Below are 17,455 nucleotides of genomic sequence, written 5' to 3'. Positions count from 1 at the left end.
ATTTAACTGTACACTGACATCTTTTCTACCTAATGGAAACTTAACACAGACACCACTTGAATTTTTTTATTTAATGTACACAATATGTCTTTGTTTTCAAAGCTATCTACAGATTATCTATGCTATGCTTTCACAGCTGTTCACATGGGAGTTCTGGTGTCAACCTTTGCCTGTGGAAGAGGAGAACATAAATACATAGCTTGGCACTAGCAGCTATAATTTTCTCAAACTGTGGTCATCTGTGACTAAGGCTTTGTAGAGCTGTACTTAAAAAAACCCAGATTCCTGTTTCTTTGGGAGGTTCTTCTGAAGAACATAACCCATGATGCAAAAGAAGTAAAACAGTTATGTCAGGTGACCACAAAAATGGGCCATGGATAGTAAGCAAATTGCAACTTTTATTTCAGTCTTTCTCTTATTCTAGGAAACAGTGGCTTGTTGTAATTTTACTAGAAATCTTTTTATGTTACCACTTGTGAAAGGTATTTTCTCAAATCCTGCAAACAATCAGTGTACAAATAATTCAGGAATATTACAGTGAACTAAAATTGCAGTTAATGCAGTCATAGCTTTTAAGAATTCAGTCAAAAAACAACTGTTTTCTCCAAGAGACCAAATCTTTCTTCCTTAAGTGCTGGTTTCGTTTACTCAAATAGTGAGTATGTGCTTAATGAAGGCTTTATGTCAAGTAAGTATTTAAGTGCAAACATAAACCTTAAACTTGGTGGTTTTTCTTTTATTACCTCCACCCCCACCCCCCATTTCTGTTAGTGCATCAAACTTAAGCAGATTGGTGAGTTTGAAACCTGAATAACCTCAGCTGAAGGCCACTGAACAGAGAAAGATATTCTGGCATGCCAGTGCAAATCATTTATGCATTCCTGTGGCAGAATGGAATTACTGTCTACCATTGCTCCCACACATATTTCCAGTTTGTTGCCAAATCTTTTGATGAAAAGTGAGGGTTTGGGTACTATTCTAGCCCGTTCTTTAGATTACAACAGAGATAGACAGTTGTTTTAATTTTTTTATAAAATTCAATCTTTCACCCCTTCTAGTTGTACCCTATATCTGGATCTGCCTCCCAGATAACTTTCATCCCCCTACTTGCCAATGCCCTGCAGAAGGCTGAAAAACATGGATGCCAACAAATGACCTCCAGCAGGTTATGCAAAGGGTGAGGGTCACAGCTTAGTCCCCTGAATAACATCTGTGAGAATGCTAAATTTCAACAGAGTCTTAACATGTTGTTCATAAAACAAAGAGCTTTTTCCTAGACTGACTATGATTGAAAACTTATTGTTCCTGAAGGAGCTGTCAGAAGAGGAGAAGTGGAATTGAGCTCAAGGGACAGCTACAAAAAGTCACAGCTGTAATTGCAAGAAATCTCTAAGACTTTGAGAAGCCTTGAGATGCCTTGAGATTCTGGCAGATTTAGCCCATCTTTACTCTGGAAAAGCAGCAGACTCAGGGATCAAACACAGATGCCTTGAAAACACAGAGTGAGCCTTGGCATCTGTTTCTTTTTTCTTTTTTTTTTTTTTTTTTTAACATAAAGAGTGGTAAAGTAGCTGTATATCACCCACAACAACAGAGAAGCTGTAATTATCCAGCTTCAAGAAACTAGTTTGTTTAGCAACACTTTAAAAACATACAGAAGAATCCTGAGCTAGTGAGTATTTACAAATCCTAACTACTTTCTAAAAACTAACAATAATTAATTTAGTTCCCTTTAAAGAGTTCAAGAACGAAAAAAGAAAAAAGTATGTAATATGCAAATCCTAATCCTGCTCAAAAGAATTTAAGACGTGTTTGTCCATCTCTTCTTCCAGGGACTCTTTCATATGTCAATCTCCTTTTTTTTAACTCCTCCCCTTCTGGAAATCCTGAATCTGAAAAAGAAGTGGAAAAAAGAAAAACCATGATAATACAGCATGTATGCAGACTTAACTGTGTGCTTCTCAGAAGCAGTAGAAGACTTTGTCTTTAACTGCTGTGCTCCCTAAGAAAAGTATCAGCTGTCATAAAATACAATGTGTAGAGATTAATATTTGCTCCATCTTACTGCTACTGGCCTGTTTTACGCATCTTGTCCTGCAATAGGAATATAGGACCACATACAAAAATAAATAAATCAACCACAATATTTCAAAAATATTTGTTTATTTCTATTTCATTAATAATAAATTTAGAATTATTCTATAATTGTTGAAATTTAGTTATTTTTAACCAGACATAGTCATGTTTCTATGTTGTTTTAAAAAGCTACTTACATTCTTAAGATTCAAGTGCTTTTACAATAACATATTTGAGCAGTTGCTTACTCAAAACAAGTTACTGTAACGAAATTATATTTAGTCTTTATAAAAAGTATTGTCAGAAAATGCTAAAACTGACCTAAGGAGTTGATCTGTTCCAGTGGAAATACTGGCTTGGCATGGTGTCATGAATTATCTGGGGTTTAATGAGAGTTTGATCTGACACCAGAAGAAATCCTTTGGATTTGTTCTCAGTGTGTCTTTCTAACTTGACTCTGTACATATTTCTTAAATTTTTGCTCTCAGAGGCTTTTATTGTATTAAGGTGAAGCTATGGGGTTTTTTTGATTGGTTGATTGGGGCTTTTTTTGGTTTGATTGGTTTTTAAATTTTTTTGGGGGGGAGGATGGGTTTGCATTAGCATGCAATACGATATATTTATTTTTCCCCTGGTTAGAGAATTATAAAGTAGAACAAGTCTGTTCTTCCAAAATCTAAACCAAAAATCACTTTTCCTCATTTTGATTTGATTCACATTCAAGCATACTGTTGTCCTAATGGGCAAGAATAATGCAGAAAGCTTATCAGCTGGAGATGACAGTATTTTCAGAACACTGTAAAATGTGGAACCAGGAGAATCTACCCTGAGTTCTACAGAAATATATTGTAGAATTTTATGCTATTAGTGCCAGTTACAGGTTACTGGAATATTTGCTACCTACTCAGCAATACTGCAGGTCTGAATTTTAATTCCAGAGAGCAAAAGCTCTGTTCAGAGTTTCTGTATGAACATTTAAATTTACACTGGCTGAAAATTAAAAGAAGTTTACTATATCTAATTAACTTTTTCTATCTTTACCTCCATAATTACCCTAAGCAGTAATGAAAGAGTGATTTAAATTAGTTACTTAGGTTTTCATGAATGAGTCTGATCTGAAAGCATTTTAATGCTGTGCTGACCTTGTACCACCAAGAGATCTAATGACAGCCACTAACAGACAAATCATAAATTAAGTCATCTGTACTAGGTGTTAGGCACTTTTTAAAAACAAATTTAAACTTGGATTTTTTAAAAAAAAAATGTGGCACCTTACTTGCAGGGAAATAGAAGAATTTAAAAAAAAATACTACAATAAATGATCCAGCAATAGGTAGTCTGACAGGGACTGTCTTAATTGCAAGACACCATGGATACATATTATGGTTTATTAAAAAAATATTTCAAGCTTACTATATTTGATGGAGTAAACCAGGGATAAGAAAAGTACAAAAAAAAAAGAAGCCTATTATTTTGTATAAGGACTGAACATACTTTCAGGATAGACAAAATTTTGAAGTACACATCATACCATCTCTTTGAAAATATAAGCTTTGGAATGACTTCAAGTGGAGAGTTTACCCCTGGAGGTACTAGTTAAAAAATATTCCAAGAAGTTTATGGAACAAACTCAAAAGATTTTTAGTGTGCCATTTTACTCCATTAGTGCCAACAGCAAAATATAGCCATTATTAGAATCTGAATTTCACTCTCGGGATTTTCTGAATCTCCTTTTTTTCCTATGGAGAAAATACAATATTTTGTCTAAATCTATGTTTACAAAATAATACTTCCCATAACTTTTAAATTAATTCTGGCATGATCATTATCTATGTTTTAGGCACTGTCAGAAAGAAAAGAAGCTGAATCTTATACTATTGAAGAACTACGCTTTTCAATATTTACAAGGGAAAAATAATGGCAGCAATACAATTCTAGTTCATTTGGCTTGGCTTTTTTTTTTTTTTTTTAAATACCCCAAAACATTTTTATGCTCAAAACAAAATCTGTAAGGAACCTTTAATTACAAAAGAGATACATATGCAAGTAAGTTTTAGCAAAGGGAGCATGCAATTGTCAGGCTGAATTTGATTTAACAACTATTTAAATAAAAGGTAAAATATAGTCTTACAGATACTCCTTTCAACTTTGCAGTTGAGTAACAAAAAGAATTTCAGCAAAATCTTCAGCTTACTTTGGACCTACCTGTTTGAATTTTTTCTTTTGTCCATAATAATGGAGGCCTTTGTTTTCTCTTTCTTTTAGGTGTTTTACCTATTATTTCACCTATTTGGCTAAAATTCAGATTTTGAAGCTCATCCATATCATCAAAGAAATTAGAGAGAAAACAATCATGAGCAAATGAATTACATTGGACTGTGGATGAAGAATCATTCCACAGGGGCTGGTCAATCTGAATTTCTGGGCTTTTAAATGTTGTGTCTCTAAATTCGTCTAGAAAACTCTTATACCTCTCCTGAGGTGCACAGTCACTGAAAGCTGCAAAGAAATCCTCTTTTTCAGAGTCTTTGGAAGAAAGATCAGAGCGATCATGCATTCTGAAAGGCTGTCTTTGAACATGGAGAGAATTTTTAGCTTCTAGATGAGTAAAATCTTCATAGTCCTTTGATAGAGCAAAGAAATCCAGCTTTCTCCTTGTGATCACATCTGATGAGCATGCTTTCTTTTGCATACAACTTGGGAGATCAGACTTTAAAAAACCCTTAGGATGATTCAGTGGAGGAATTAGGCCTTCAGAATTCAAATGAGATGTTCCTGGTAGAGAAAAATTTGAACCATTTTGTATGGAGAATGAAAAATTAGCTTATTTTTTACATTTTACAGAAAACCAAGATGTCATTCAGCATTGTGACTGCAGTCTGTCTCATTAAAGTAACTGACCTTACCATGATTAGAAGATAAAGATTCTAATACATTTAGATTTTTCACTTGGTTTCAAAGGAAACACACTTTCCTAGTAATTCAAGGTATTACCTGTGCTGTTTTGTGCCTTATCAAGCAGCTCTAAAATCTGACAATTCTGTTTATTATCAAGATACAATGTGTTGACATTATTCTGGTTTTCTGGGTGTGATGCAACTTTCACTGTTTTTTCTAGAGCGGCAGTATTCAGGCTGTATGAAGATACCATGTCACTGAAATGCTGAAATGATGAAGAAAGTATTTGTTAGGAATGTTGATGGTATATCACTACTTGGTCTACATTGCCAAGTATGAAAAGTAAAATCAATGGTTAAGATTCTGAGATCCATAAATTTTTATTTACCAAAAAAAAAAGGAAAAATTTAACCAAAAAAAGGAAAAAATTTAACCAAAAAAAAAGACTTACCAAAGCAGGAGAGGCATGTATACTACACAATGTACCTGTCTTATGTCTATGAACAGATTAAGTAATAGTCTCTGTCTTGAAACACAGGAGAAGCAATATTTTAACAATACAATTTATTTTCCTTCATTACTCCAAGACTGTAGGAAGCAATGTCTGCAATGGATTGGCACGTCTCATGCATCACAGAGGAACTTAACTGAGCTTTTTCTGTCAATAAAGATGGCTTTACACATTTACAGTTAAAACAATAGTATGCGCAATTTCACATCCAGTGCCCAAATACCTGTTTACTTGCTCCTTCACCTTAATGGAATGCTTCACCTCAAATAAATGGTGTCCTCAGCCATTTTCTTGAATGATAAAATATGTGTATTTTTCATTGAATTAGACGACTACATTCAGTCTATAACTTTGCCAGACTTGACCCCAAAGTAGGAACAGTACGAGCACACAATTCTTCATCTCCAGGGTTCTCTCAAGCACTTAGTGCTATGAATGCTAAGTGGTGGCTTCATTATAGGGAGGGAGGGAGGCAGGCAGGAAGGAAGGAAGTAGGGATGGAAGCCCTGGAAATACTTAACTGGAAAACATCTTTGACATTAGAAATACACAAAACCTTGCATGCTGATACACTTCTCAATACTGTGAAGCTCAAGGAGGAAGTTGATCTAATGAGTATTTTTCCAGTTAAGGAAATGCTCTCATTATCTTCCCACAAATGAAATGGTGACTTGACAAAATCTGCTGAGAATCAGTAGACTCAACATTTGGGATATGAATGATATGCTAAAACCTGTAATTAATTTTTAAATAACACCAGCAAATGTACAGGTAGCAGCAGATTAAAAAGAACCTCAACAAAACAACCACATATTACAACAGAGCAAAAAAATTGGTATAGTACATAAAATAATTTTCACCAACCTTTAAAACTTTTTTTGGAGCCTGTGGCAGAAGTTCTTGGAGTTGATCAAAGCTTGCAAGAAATAACCTGTTCAATGAAGATCCCTTCTTTAACATAAACTGAGCAACCAAAGGATTGATACATGGAAAAGTAAGCAGGCATTTCTCTGGCTGAAAATAGAAATTATTTTGTTAGAATGAGATCTGACAAATTTTCTATCTTTTTTTTTCCTGTTCTACAAAGTCACATCTTATTGAATAAGGCCTAGAGTGTACCATAGAAAGACAGCTTTCAAAGAGTGCACTTTTATAGTCCAATAAAAAGTCATTTTTTTAGTATCATTTCTGAAAAAGAGTAAGTTCTGCATATCAAAAAGCAAGTCTAAAAATGTTTATTTTCTAAAGGTTAAAATCATTGAATAACTTAAACTTGATTTTAAAATGCATGACCAGATGTACTATTAATTCTCCATTTTAAAGTGAATTACCTAGATCAACATAAACAGACAAAACTGGTTCTGTTTTACAAAAGCTGTATTTGCTAATGACAATGAAACAGGCGGCAAAAGCAGGAGTTGTCAGGGGGAGGATGAATGTCACGAACATGGCAGCAAGTTGAGAGTAGCTTGTTATCAGTGTCAGCTTCCTGCTCCTGACTTTCATAAAACACTGCCAAGATCAAATATCTTTAACAGACACAATGACTCCTCCACATTTTTTACCAGTATCCTTAATCCCTAAATTTGAAAACCTGCAATCCAATACCTCCCTCTTGAAAGGCCATGCCAATACCTGCTTTATAATGCCTTTGAATTTTGCAAAAGCTAAAAACAATCTCAGCTTTAAAAGAGTTCAAAGCTGTCACATAAAATGAACAAATCCATACATTTCATTTGAGAACCTTACTATACAAGTTAAAGGATATATTTGATGGGGCTTGATAGGCCTGTTCCAGCATTTACTGGAATATGAGTTAAACAAGTACTTACCATCTGTTACTGAAGGGAGTCAGCAAGCAATGCCATTGACTTAAGTAATGGATCAGCACTACTGAATCTGGCCTCCTGCCCAAGTGAGCCACTGTATCTTTTTCTTTTACAATTTGGGTAGTTTTTTAAACCTAGTGCCTAGAACCGTCGAACTGCACAAATTGGCAAGTAGATGTGGTAGATAAACCTCCCTACAGGTTAATTGCGAAAGCACAGGGAAAATCCAAGTTGCATCTAATTGTGCTGACAAAGATGATGGAAATATCTATCTATCTATCTATCTATCTATCTATCTATCTATCTATCTATCTATCTATCTATCTCTCTCTCTCTCTCACTCTCTCTATCTATCTATCTATCTCTATATATCTCTTCGCATACATACTAGAAATATGCTTGTATGCTTGTATATATATATCTGCATATATATATATATATATATATATATATATATAAATAAAAAATGATTATTTTAATAACATATTTTTAGAGAACTACAACAAAAAAGCCCAAATCTTTATGAATCTTAGAAACAGGAAGAAAACTGTCAGTTCATGGGAAGAGAAGCAAACCTCAGATGGCAAGACAGAAAGCCAGGATTTGTCCAGCCACTCATGAGGACTGATATTAGATGCCATCAAAATGTTGTCAGCAATCTGACGAATTACCAGTGCTGTCTCTTCAATTCCCGGAGTAAGAACTACCTAAAAGTGATACATAATATTCTTGGTTAAAACTTGCTCTAAGGAGTGTCTTCATTTGCTCCAGACATTGCCATGTAAACTAAAGGTCACCCTGAACACAAGAGTCAGCTGAGTAATTAAACCTGATCCATGCTTATCATGCAGAAAAACTCCAACCTTTGACCTGGCTGCAAATCACACTCCTTATTTATGCAGATGCTATGTAGGTGAAATTAACTGATTTATCCTACAGGTCTTTTGTATGTGATCAAGTTTCTGGGCATAACATGAGTTCCTAACAAAACAGGGAATTGTGAGATGCCTACTACAGTTTAAGAAGCTGTGTAACACTTTGAAGCTATAATTTCCATACACTGGTGAGTACGTTAAATGAAAAAAGCCTAATCTTCCCTTCATCCTCATAACTTTCATTAATCAGGTAAATTTTATACAAATTTTAATATGAAAATAATAATGACTTCATAAAATCAGCACTCAACATTGGCTGCAAATAAGTGAAAAAAAGTGCTTAAAAAGATATCACTTTGTTCAAAAAGTTAAGTTACCAACAATTTAGTAAGCTGAATGAAATTTCTGCCCCATCTTTTAATGATGATTATTCTGGATACTAAAACAGATTTTCTAGATTCTAGATTTCCTGATTTTTAAAGAAATAAGTTAACCTATCTTGTCACATTAAAAAAGCACACTAGCCAACAGCAAATTTTATCTTTTTTCCTTCTGTCACATAAGCAACAAAATATTGATCTGAAACTTCAAATTAAGACATAAGCAAGATTAATATATATTCTAATAATTTATTAAAGGCATGATCACATTTTTTGACTCCTAATTATGAAAATATTTCAACTGCTATTTGATTCTGATTAAACTTGTATTGCAATCAACACAGTCTTTTCACTGACTTTAGCAGCACTGAATTAAGACCTCCTATTTGAGTAATTTTGAGCTATTTTCTGTTTTTGATGTAGAAGGCATACTTGATTGAGCTTTTTAGAAATAGCATATAATGAAGATTGATACAGAAAAACGTTACCTTCACTTCAAAGTCTTCTGACTTCTGTGCAAGTTCAATTAGAGTGGCATAAATTAAGACAAGGTTAAGCAGAGTATTTCCCTTGAGACTGTACCTGTAAAACAGTTCCACTGGATCATTAATATTTAATATGCACATGTAATAATCTCAAACCATTTGTTCTATGTCCTCAAAAATATCTGTTTAATTTCCTAGAATTCAGAATACCAATACAGTTTGAACATTAATATCTGTGGAAAGAAAACTAGAATACATTAAGGGACTGACTGCTGAAGGATGGACTGTAAGGAAAGAAAACAGAGTCAGTCTACAGAAAAGCAAGTCTAGTCTGCAGCAAAGGTCTGGATCGAGGTCAGTAACTGGAGACACTGGAGGAAAACAGAGAGGAAATTACCACTTGCTTATAGAAAAAAAATCTCAAAAGAAGTAATAAATTAATGTTTATGAACTATGTCAACAGAAGGTGTGCTTCCATAGCAAAAGGAGAACTACTGATGCACTGAAAAAACACTTGAAGAATGTTTCCCTGTTGCAAATAATATACAACGGTATTAACACAGTAATTCATAACCATGCATTTGTAGAGGTTAATTTACTTCAAACAGATGTAGGAATAATTCCAATATTTCATATCTTTGGAGCTGTGAAATTTCTGGACCTGCTGATTTGAAATATACCTCATGTTAATATTGGCTGCCTCAAACTCTGCTATTTTATAACAACCAATTTTTTATCATTTGTGTAAGATTGAAAATAGTCTCACAAATAAAAAACAACTTTTCAAAGCATTTGGTGGTCTCCAGTGATCTCTATTATTTTTACATTTTCACTGAGTTTTTCAGTAGGAGCATGACAACATTGTAACTAAGTGAAACATCCAAAGCACACTAGAAATATGAGCTTACAGTATTTGTATTGTTCTAAGAGAAATGTATTCCGACAGAGAAGTTCAAAGATAAATGAGTTTAAACTTGTTTTAATAAGTAGCTTTCATTAGTGACAAGTTTGTTTTAAAAAACCCAAGATAACAAAAGAATTTAGTAACTTACTCTAAACTCAGTCTTTCTCTGGAATAGAAAATAATCCAACAGCACATATATTGGAGTGATAATGCCATCAGCTTTGATATTACAGTGTCACAGGAGTCCTCATAATTTAGCTCTTCGACACTCTACCATGGAATTTAAATAAAGAGTAAAAACTAAATAAATACATTACCATGGCTGCCCCAGGCTTTTAATGAGTATCAATATAATATGCAGAAACTAGATCAAACATAAATACAGCTAAATAATGTAAGCATTAAGGACACATATAGGAGTTGGGAGAATTAGTTTGTATTCCCAACTTTTATTTCTTTGAACTTCAAAAGGCTTACTCAAAGCTTTATGCCTCTTCTTCCTTCCTCTAAAAGAAACAGTGTCAATACCTTTTTAGGCTGTTCTCAAGATTTTTTGTCAACTTTTATAATGTCAAATATTGTTATAAGCTTCCAAAGTACTTAATTGGCCAGTACAAATCATATCATACCTACACTAACTATATAAAGTAAAACATCACTAATTGCAGCAGCTTGTAAGAATTTCTACACTGTACTTATAATACTAATTAATTATTTTATTATGTATCTATCTTTCAGAAACAGTTCTATCTGTAATCTGTCTTGTTGCATACCAGAACATAAGTAGTATGTTATTGCCTAAACTATTATTTTTTATTAAAACTAGGACAAATTATTCAACAGATTAATTCAGATAACCATCTGAAATTGAAGGAATTAATATGCACACTAGTAAGAGAATAGAGCCACAAATACATATAATTGGTTGCCACAAAATTTCTTTATACAACCCTCTTTTGAAGTATGCATCCTTTAACTACATTTTGTATAATCAAACCACAGGTCAAATGTTACTCAAGTGAAGAAACTGAGAACATTTTAAACTAGTAAAACTGGCACAGACTTTTAGGGTTAATAATTTATGATGTGAAACAATGCATGAATTAAATATGATTATGGGGAAGAAAAGATGTGTCAGAAGTCTGAAGATATGGCCTAGAAATGACTAAACACATAACAGAACTTGGACACAGTAATTTCATTTTGTACCTGCAGAAAGATAGCAGTGCATTCATCTACTGTCAGCACAACATATCGATCAGTACTTCCAAAGAGCCTTAAGGAGTAACTGCTGCTTCTTTCAACAAAGGTAATGCTGTACCTGAAAAAGTAAAATTACTCATTAAAACTCAGACAAGAAAAATAATACTATTTTCTTAAAGGAAATGAATAAGAGACACTCTTTAATACAGTTTTTAAACTTATATAGTCTTGATCTTTCTCAAATACTCAGTTCACTTCAAGACACACTAGAACAATACCTATCAATGTAGCAGTAATTAAATTATATTGCTAACTGCATTAAGTATGACCTTGACATCCAGGCTTTGAGTTTACAAAAAAATAGAGGCAATGCAGAAACTAAGATAGACATTAGAAACTTCTTCTAACTTTACATACTGCATTTCTTTTCTCCTTTCCTGATTGTGCAGCACAAAGCAAACCAAACTGCCTGATTGCCATTGGTATGATCCTAAAATTTCTGAGTGACTTAGAACTGCCAGCAGCAAAGGCTCCTGTTGTGTTTTACTAGGAAACACAAGAGACCTAAACCTGAATCTGCCAGTATGTCCTCTAGAAACTTGTATGGACAGTGTATTCAGACATTTTAAAAAGTAAACTCTTCCCTTATCTGAAATCATACAGCTCCTTGCTCACCTATTTAACTCCCTCACCAGTAGTGAAAGAAGCTAGAGAAAAAGTAACAAAACATTGTTCCCTAAGGCCAGGCTGAACAGAGAACTTGAAGTCAGAGTTTAAAAGCATATCAGATTATGTGTTCAAATTTTAAATGTCAAAGACATATATTTTTTTCCCCTGCTGAATTGTAATTAGACACAGACCAAAAATGGCTCCACAGCTGACTCAAAGATATAGCCAGGATTAAAACTGGCATGTCTGTCCCGCAACATGGTGAAATCAACTAGCCGTATCTCTGTCACTATGTTTGAGAGGTATTGCTGCTCTGCTCCCTATTTCTTTGTTTCAGTGTTTCTTTGTTTCTTTCATTTGTTCTTTTTTTTTACTTTCCCTTCATGAGATATAAGGTAGCGTTACCAAGTATTTATTATGGTGAGAACAAAATTCAAGAGAATTATGAAGCACAATGATTTACAACCCGAGAAGTATTCCTATAGGTTACAGAGTACTAAAAATTAGGTGAATAGTGGATATTAATTTTATTAATAAATTAGCTTTTGTTTTAAACTTAGCCTCTCCTAAACACTGTGATGCACCAGAAAATAAGATGTTTTACTATCATTCAGTTTGAGTATTTAGCATAGCTTCAGTGGATAAGAACAACAAAAACAGAAAAATCCCAAAGCAACTTTTATGAAGAATTAAATACAAAGTTTTCCAAGGACCAAGAAGCACTAAAGAAAAGAAAAGTTTACGAGCATCATGATTTTCATAGAAAAGTAGACAATTTGAAAAGTTGTTCTGATTTAAAAATACCAGCTTCAATGTAAAAAATTGGCCAATTCCATTCTGCTTGGCATGTGTGTAGTTATCAACTAAGTTATCAACTTGAACAGAAAAAACTATATTCTTGTCTCTGAAAGAGATATTAGTGTAATTGCAGAAATGTATGTGATAGCCAAGTAGATGACTAATACATGATAGAGTAGAATAACACACATGTGCTGAAAATCTGAAAATAGCCCACAGAAGCCCTTCTTTTCACTCACTTGGATTCAAAAGCTGAAGAATATCTGGCATATTAAGAAGACCTTCAGTCGTCAGAAATACATATGGAATCTGTACTTCCAGAATAAAGGAACCACCATGATTCCCTGAAACATTTTGTATGTAAGATAATAGTTTAATAAGCAAAAAACTACAGATACATCAAATGGACATTCAAAAATGCACCTTTAATTAATATTTAATAAAATACTTCCACTCCACCCTTTTTTCCCCCCAAATGAAATTCAATTGAATCTTTTTGAAATTACGCTTAAATTCAGAGTTTTTTAGATCTGCAGCATTCCCCTAGAATGAGGAAGGGTGGATACAGCTTGCAGAAGCTGTAAACAAGTTATGAACTTGGCACAAGTCTCTTATAGACCCGCATGTACTCCTACATCCTGACCAAAACTAGGCTCACACTCAAATGAAAACACCTTCTTGCTGCATAGATAACCTAACTCTGTTTGTTGAGCTTTAACCCTCATAATGTTTTACTCATTCTCTTCCACAGGCATAAGAATGTAGCATTTTATGGAACAGAAAATGTTTTCTTTTCATATGTCAGTCTAACTGCTTATTACAATTCTGGACAGCACTTACCCATTTGTATTGTTTCAGGAAGGGTGGTTTTAAAAGTCATGTAAGTAACATTCAGATTTTTGCACAGATTTTTCCAGCCAGAATTTTCAGAATAATCGTATTCCATTACTAGTGAGAAGTGTGTCCAAGGGAAGTCAGCTCCAATTTGCTGATTATGTACAATAATGCAGGAATATCTACTAAGACTTAAAAAACCCCAACAAAATATGAATAAAAATAAATGCAGGTAGAAATACCCTCAGAACAAAATAAACTCAGTTTTACTTTGACAAATTCTAATTCCTAAAGCCTGTTTACAAAAACATATTTACCCCTCCTGGCTAAGGTTCCAACTCCTTTAAAAGTTAAATTAAAAATCAAAAGCTGTATTCTTCCTCCTACAATTATCTGCCTAAAATATCATATATTCAGAAATGTCATAATTTGTAATTTCTTCTGTTATGCCCTTTCACCATCTTTTTCTATAACAAGCAAAAATAATGTTTCTCTACATATTTATCTTTTTCTAAACAGGCAAAACAACATATAAAGAATATGCAATTGTTTGTTCCTAAAGTTCCTCTAGGCCTCACTACGTATTTTTCTAGAGTGGACAAAACTGCCAACTCTAAAAATGAATCTGGTGAAAACTACTGCTATTAAACTAATTCTACCATGAAAACTTTACTCCAGACTGGAAAGACCCATGGAAAGGAACTAAAGTAACCCAAGTTTCACTGACCTTAGTCTCGACTAAAGAATTTGTTCTCATGAATCAAGATTTTAACTTACTTGTTTATGATCTCTTTGCAACTTAAAGGGCTTCCTTTTTTCTCAGAATTCAAATCCACAGCTTTCAAACCTGCTTAAAAAAAAAAAATTAAACAGTTGATGAAATAAATAAGCCTCTATGACTATTAATCAACACACAACAGTCAGCAGCAAAGTAGCAAAACAGAGGTTATTAAAATTTTAGGTATGACGTAGTCTATCTTGCTGAAGTTCTATACAATTTCTGCACTGTACTGTTGGATGCAATGATTTAGAAATTTCATTCTCAGAACCCAAGGAAAAAGTAATACATACAAGTTTAATGTCTCACAAACCACAATCCTATTACCTTAAAATGAAAAATTAAAGAGTAATACAAAAGAAAGAACATTTTCCCCTTTATAAGTTAAATCTCTTTACATTTTTTGTACATTTGAAATTTTAACCGGAAGATGTGTCTAAGAAGGAATGTTGGTTCTACACAAGTGCCTTTTTTCAAAAGCGTAGTTGGACTGACCTGTGTTTGCAAACAACTCTTAAGATCTTAAAACAAATAAAGCTCTTTTCATTAAATAGTATTATTAGTAAAAGCACTGTGAACATGCCTCCTCCCTTTCAAAACATTCTAAAAGACAGGCTTTCTTCTTTTAACAGCACAGGAAATCTAACTTTATTTTTAAAGGCAAAAGAACAGTACTATACATGACACTTGATAAGGTTCAAGCAAATAGGATTTGTGAAAATGGATTTTTAAAAAAGCAATATAAAAGGAATCAGTGACTTGTTCTAAACATAACTATAGGCTCAAATTATAATTTTCCTGAAACCTGTTTGCTTTACTAACTGAATTTGCCGTGTTGAACAAGCTTGTACTTGTGAAATTACTCACAGGTAGAATGTTGAAGTGATGAAAGTGTTGCTTTTATCAGTGGGGAGGTGGGATATTGGAAATAGTATATTTTTGCCTTGAGCTTTATAGATTGACACAGCTTATGTTGATATATCTAACAAATTAGAAAACAATCAGCAGCATATAGCCAAAGGAAAATTTGATCTGTACCTGAATACTCATTCAAGGCTTTATGCTTGGGAGTTTAGTTAAGTCTTTTAAAATCTAACTGCTCTGAATATGCCTGCAAGGAAGAAAGCTTGTGACTAATGATTAGCTAAAAACAACGAGACAATCCAATCAAGATAACAGATACAAATATAATTAGGCAATGGGCTGTCCACAGCTCCTTCATGTTCTGCTAAAAAAACCCTTTGACTCAGCAGATAAATTATCACTCTCTTGAAATAGAAAACATTAGACCAGAACTCTTAAATGGGAGAAATGGGAGAAAACAAGATTAAAAGATAAAAGACTGATGGGAGAGTTATGAAAATTAAACATTGAGAAAAATATGTAGAAAGGGTCCTGATAAGAAGGGAGAAATACCTGCACCAAGCATTTACACAGGAATGCAGCAATCCACAGAATAACAGCCAATTTTTATTTCAAAAGTGCACATAAAATAATCATTTACCTTCTATCCTAGATAATGGGTGAATGAAGGCAGCTTTTTCTCTTTCAGAGTCCACCCTTGTAATGATTAGTATCTGTATGAAGACAATTAAAATAAACTCAAGTAAGGTTAAATGTTTTTCTTTCAGCCTGCATACATCTTTCTTTCTTTCTCCTCTGCATAGAAAACACAAGATTGTATAAACAGATGGCAAAACCAGAAATTTTGGAGTTTTCCACAATGACAATCAAAGAATATTTCAAGTTGGAAGGGACCCATAAGGATGGAGTCCAATTCCCTGCTTCTTACAGGACTACCTAAAACTAAACCATATGACTATATCCAAGAGCTTCTTGAACTTAGATAGGCTTAGTGCTTTAACCACTTAGGCAGAAGTCTGTTCCAGAGAAGACTACACTCTGTGAGGAATCTTTTGCCTAATGTGCCAGAATTTCCTCTGACAGCACTTAATTCCAGTTGCTTGTGTCCTATTACTGGTCACCGGAGAGAGGAGATATGCACCTTCCTCTCCCGTTTTGCTTCAGGAAGGTGTAGGCTGTGATGGGGTCACCCCTCAGCCACCTCAGGATATGCACCTTCTCCACAAGGAACAACAAAAATCACCTCAGCTGTCCCTCTTCTTGCCCTTGAGGCCTTCTATGATCTTGGTCCCTTTCCTCTGGACAGACAAAACAGACAAGTTTGATATCCTCCATATATTGTGGCACCCAGAACTGCCCCCAGCACTCGAGGTGAGGCTGCCCCAGTGCAGAGCAGAGCAGGACAATCCCCTCCCTTGCCCAGCTGTGATGCTGTGCTTGATGCACCCCAGGAAACAGGGGCCCTCCTGGCTGACAGGGCACTGCTGACTCAACTTGCCACTGACCCAGACTTCTAGTCTTTTCCCACTGGGCTACAGTCTCTTTCCCAATTTGTATGTATAATCATGATTGCCCCATCCCAGGCGGAGAATTTGCACTTGGTCTCCATATATTTCATAGAGCTGGTGAGTACTCAGCTCTCTAGTTTAACTTTTCTGTAAGGCCTTTCTATCCTCAAGAGAGTTCATTTAGTCCATCTCCTTCTAATTTAGTATCATCAGTAAAATCACTTAATGTACTTTTAATTCCTGTGTCAACTCATAAAAAACATTTAAGAACACTGTCTCTAAAACTGAGTCCTGGGGAATGTCACTGGCCACCAGCCTGATGTAATTCCCTTCACTTTAATTCTTTGAGCTCAACCCATCTGTCAACTGCTCACCCAACCCAGTATTATGAACTTGTCTAGCTCTGTGATGAAGAGTTCATCTAGAATACTGTAAGAGACATTTGCTAAAGTTGCAAACTATACTCACTGGCTTCCCTTGGTCAGCTAGATGGGTCATCTTGTCATAAGCGGGAAAAGAAAGGAAATTAAGTTGGTTAAGTGGCACTTTTCTCTTGTGACCCTGTCCTGGCCATGGCCAATTCTCAAGCATTTTTCAGTAATTCCCAGAATAAACTTTTCTATAATTTTAACAGGCACTGAAGTGCGACAGACAAGTCTGTAATTACCAGAGGTTTCCTTCCTTCCCTTCTTGAAAATTGAAACAACATTTAACATCTTCTAATCAGCTGAGATCTCTCCAGACACCCAAGACAGTTGAAAAATAATGGAAAGAGTTCCCACAATGACATTTTTGAGCTCCTTCATTATCCTAGGATGAACCTCACTAGGCTCTATACGTCTG

General features: G+C 34.4%; 1 protein-coding gene across 1 annotated transcript in view; it reads right to left on the bottom strand.

The window, feature by feature from the left end:
* Positions 1-378: 378 nt before the first annotated feature.
* Positions 379-17,455, bottom strand: part of SHOC1 (shortage in chiasmata 1) — a 49,838-nt gene continuing 32,761 nt past the window's right edge. The window contains exons 17-26 of the mRNA XM_050987173.1: positions 15,745-15,817; positions 14,240-14,309; positions 13,469-13,653; positions 12,864-12,972; positions 9,058-9,151; positions 7,890-8,021; positions 6,350-6,499; positions 5,071-5,239; positions 4,282-4,851; positions 379-1,892 (exon numbers count right to left, since the gene is read on the bottom strand). Coding sequence (XP_050843130.1) covers positions 1,792-1,892; positions 4,282-4,851; positions 5,071-5,239; positions 6,350-6,499; positions 7,890-8,021; positions 9,058-9,151; positions 12,864-12,972; positions 13,469-13,653; positions 14,240-14,309; positions 15,745-15,817 — 1,653 coding nt within the window. The 3' untranslated portion in view covers positions 379-1,791. The remainder of the gene's footprint in view (positions 1,893-4,281; positions 4,852-5,070; positions 5,240-6,349; positions 6,500-7,889; positions 8,022-9,057; positions 9,152-12,863; positions 12,973-13,468; positions 13,654-14,239; positions 14,310-15,744; positions 15,818-17,455) is intronic.

The sequence above is a fragment of the Serinus canaria genome, chromosome Z, assembly GCF_022539315.1.
Source record: "Serinus canaria isolate serCan28SL12 chromosome Z, serCan2020, whole genome shotgun sequence".
Taxonomy (NCBI): Eukaryota; Metazoa; Chordata; class Aves; order Passeriformes; family Fringillidae; genus Serinus; species Serinus canaria.
Note: the sequence above shows the minus strand (reverse complement) of the source record. Positions and strands in the feature narration are given on the sequence as shown.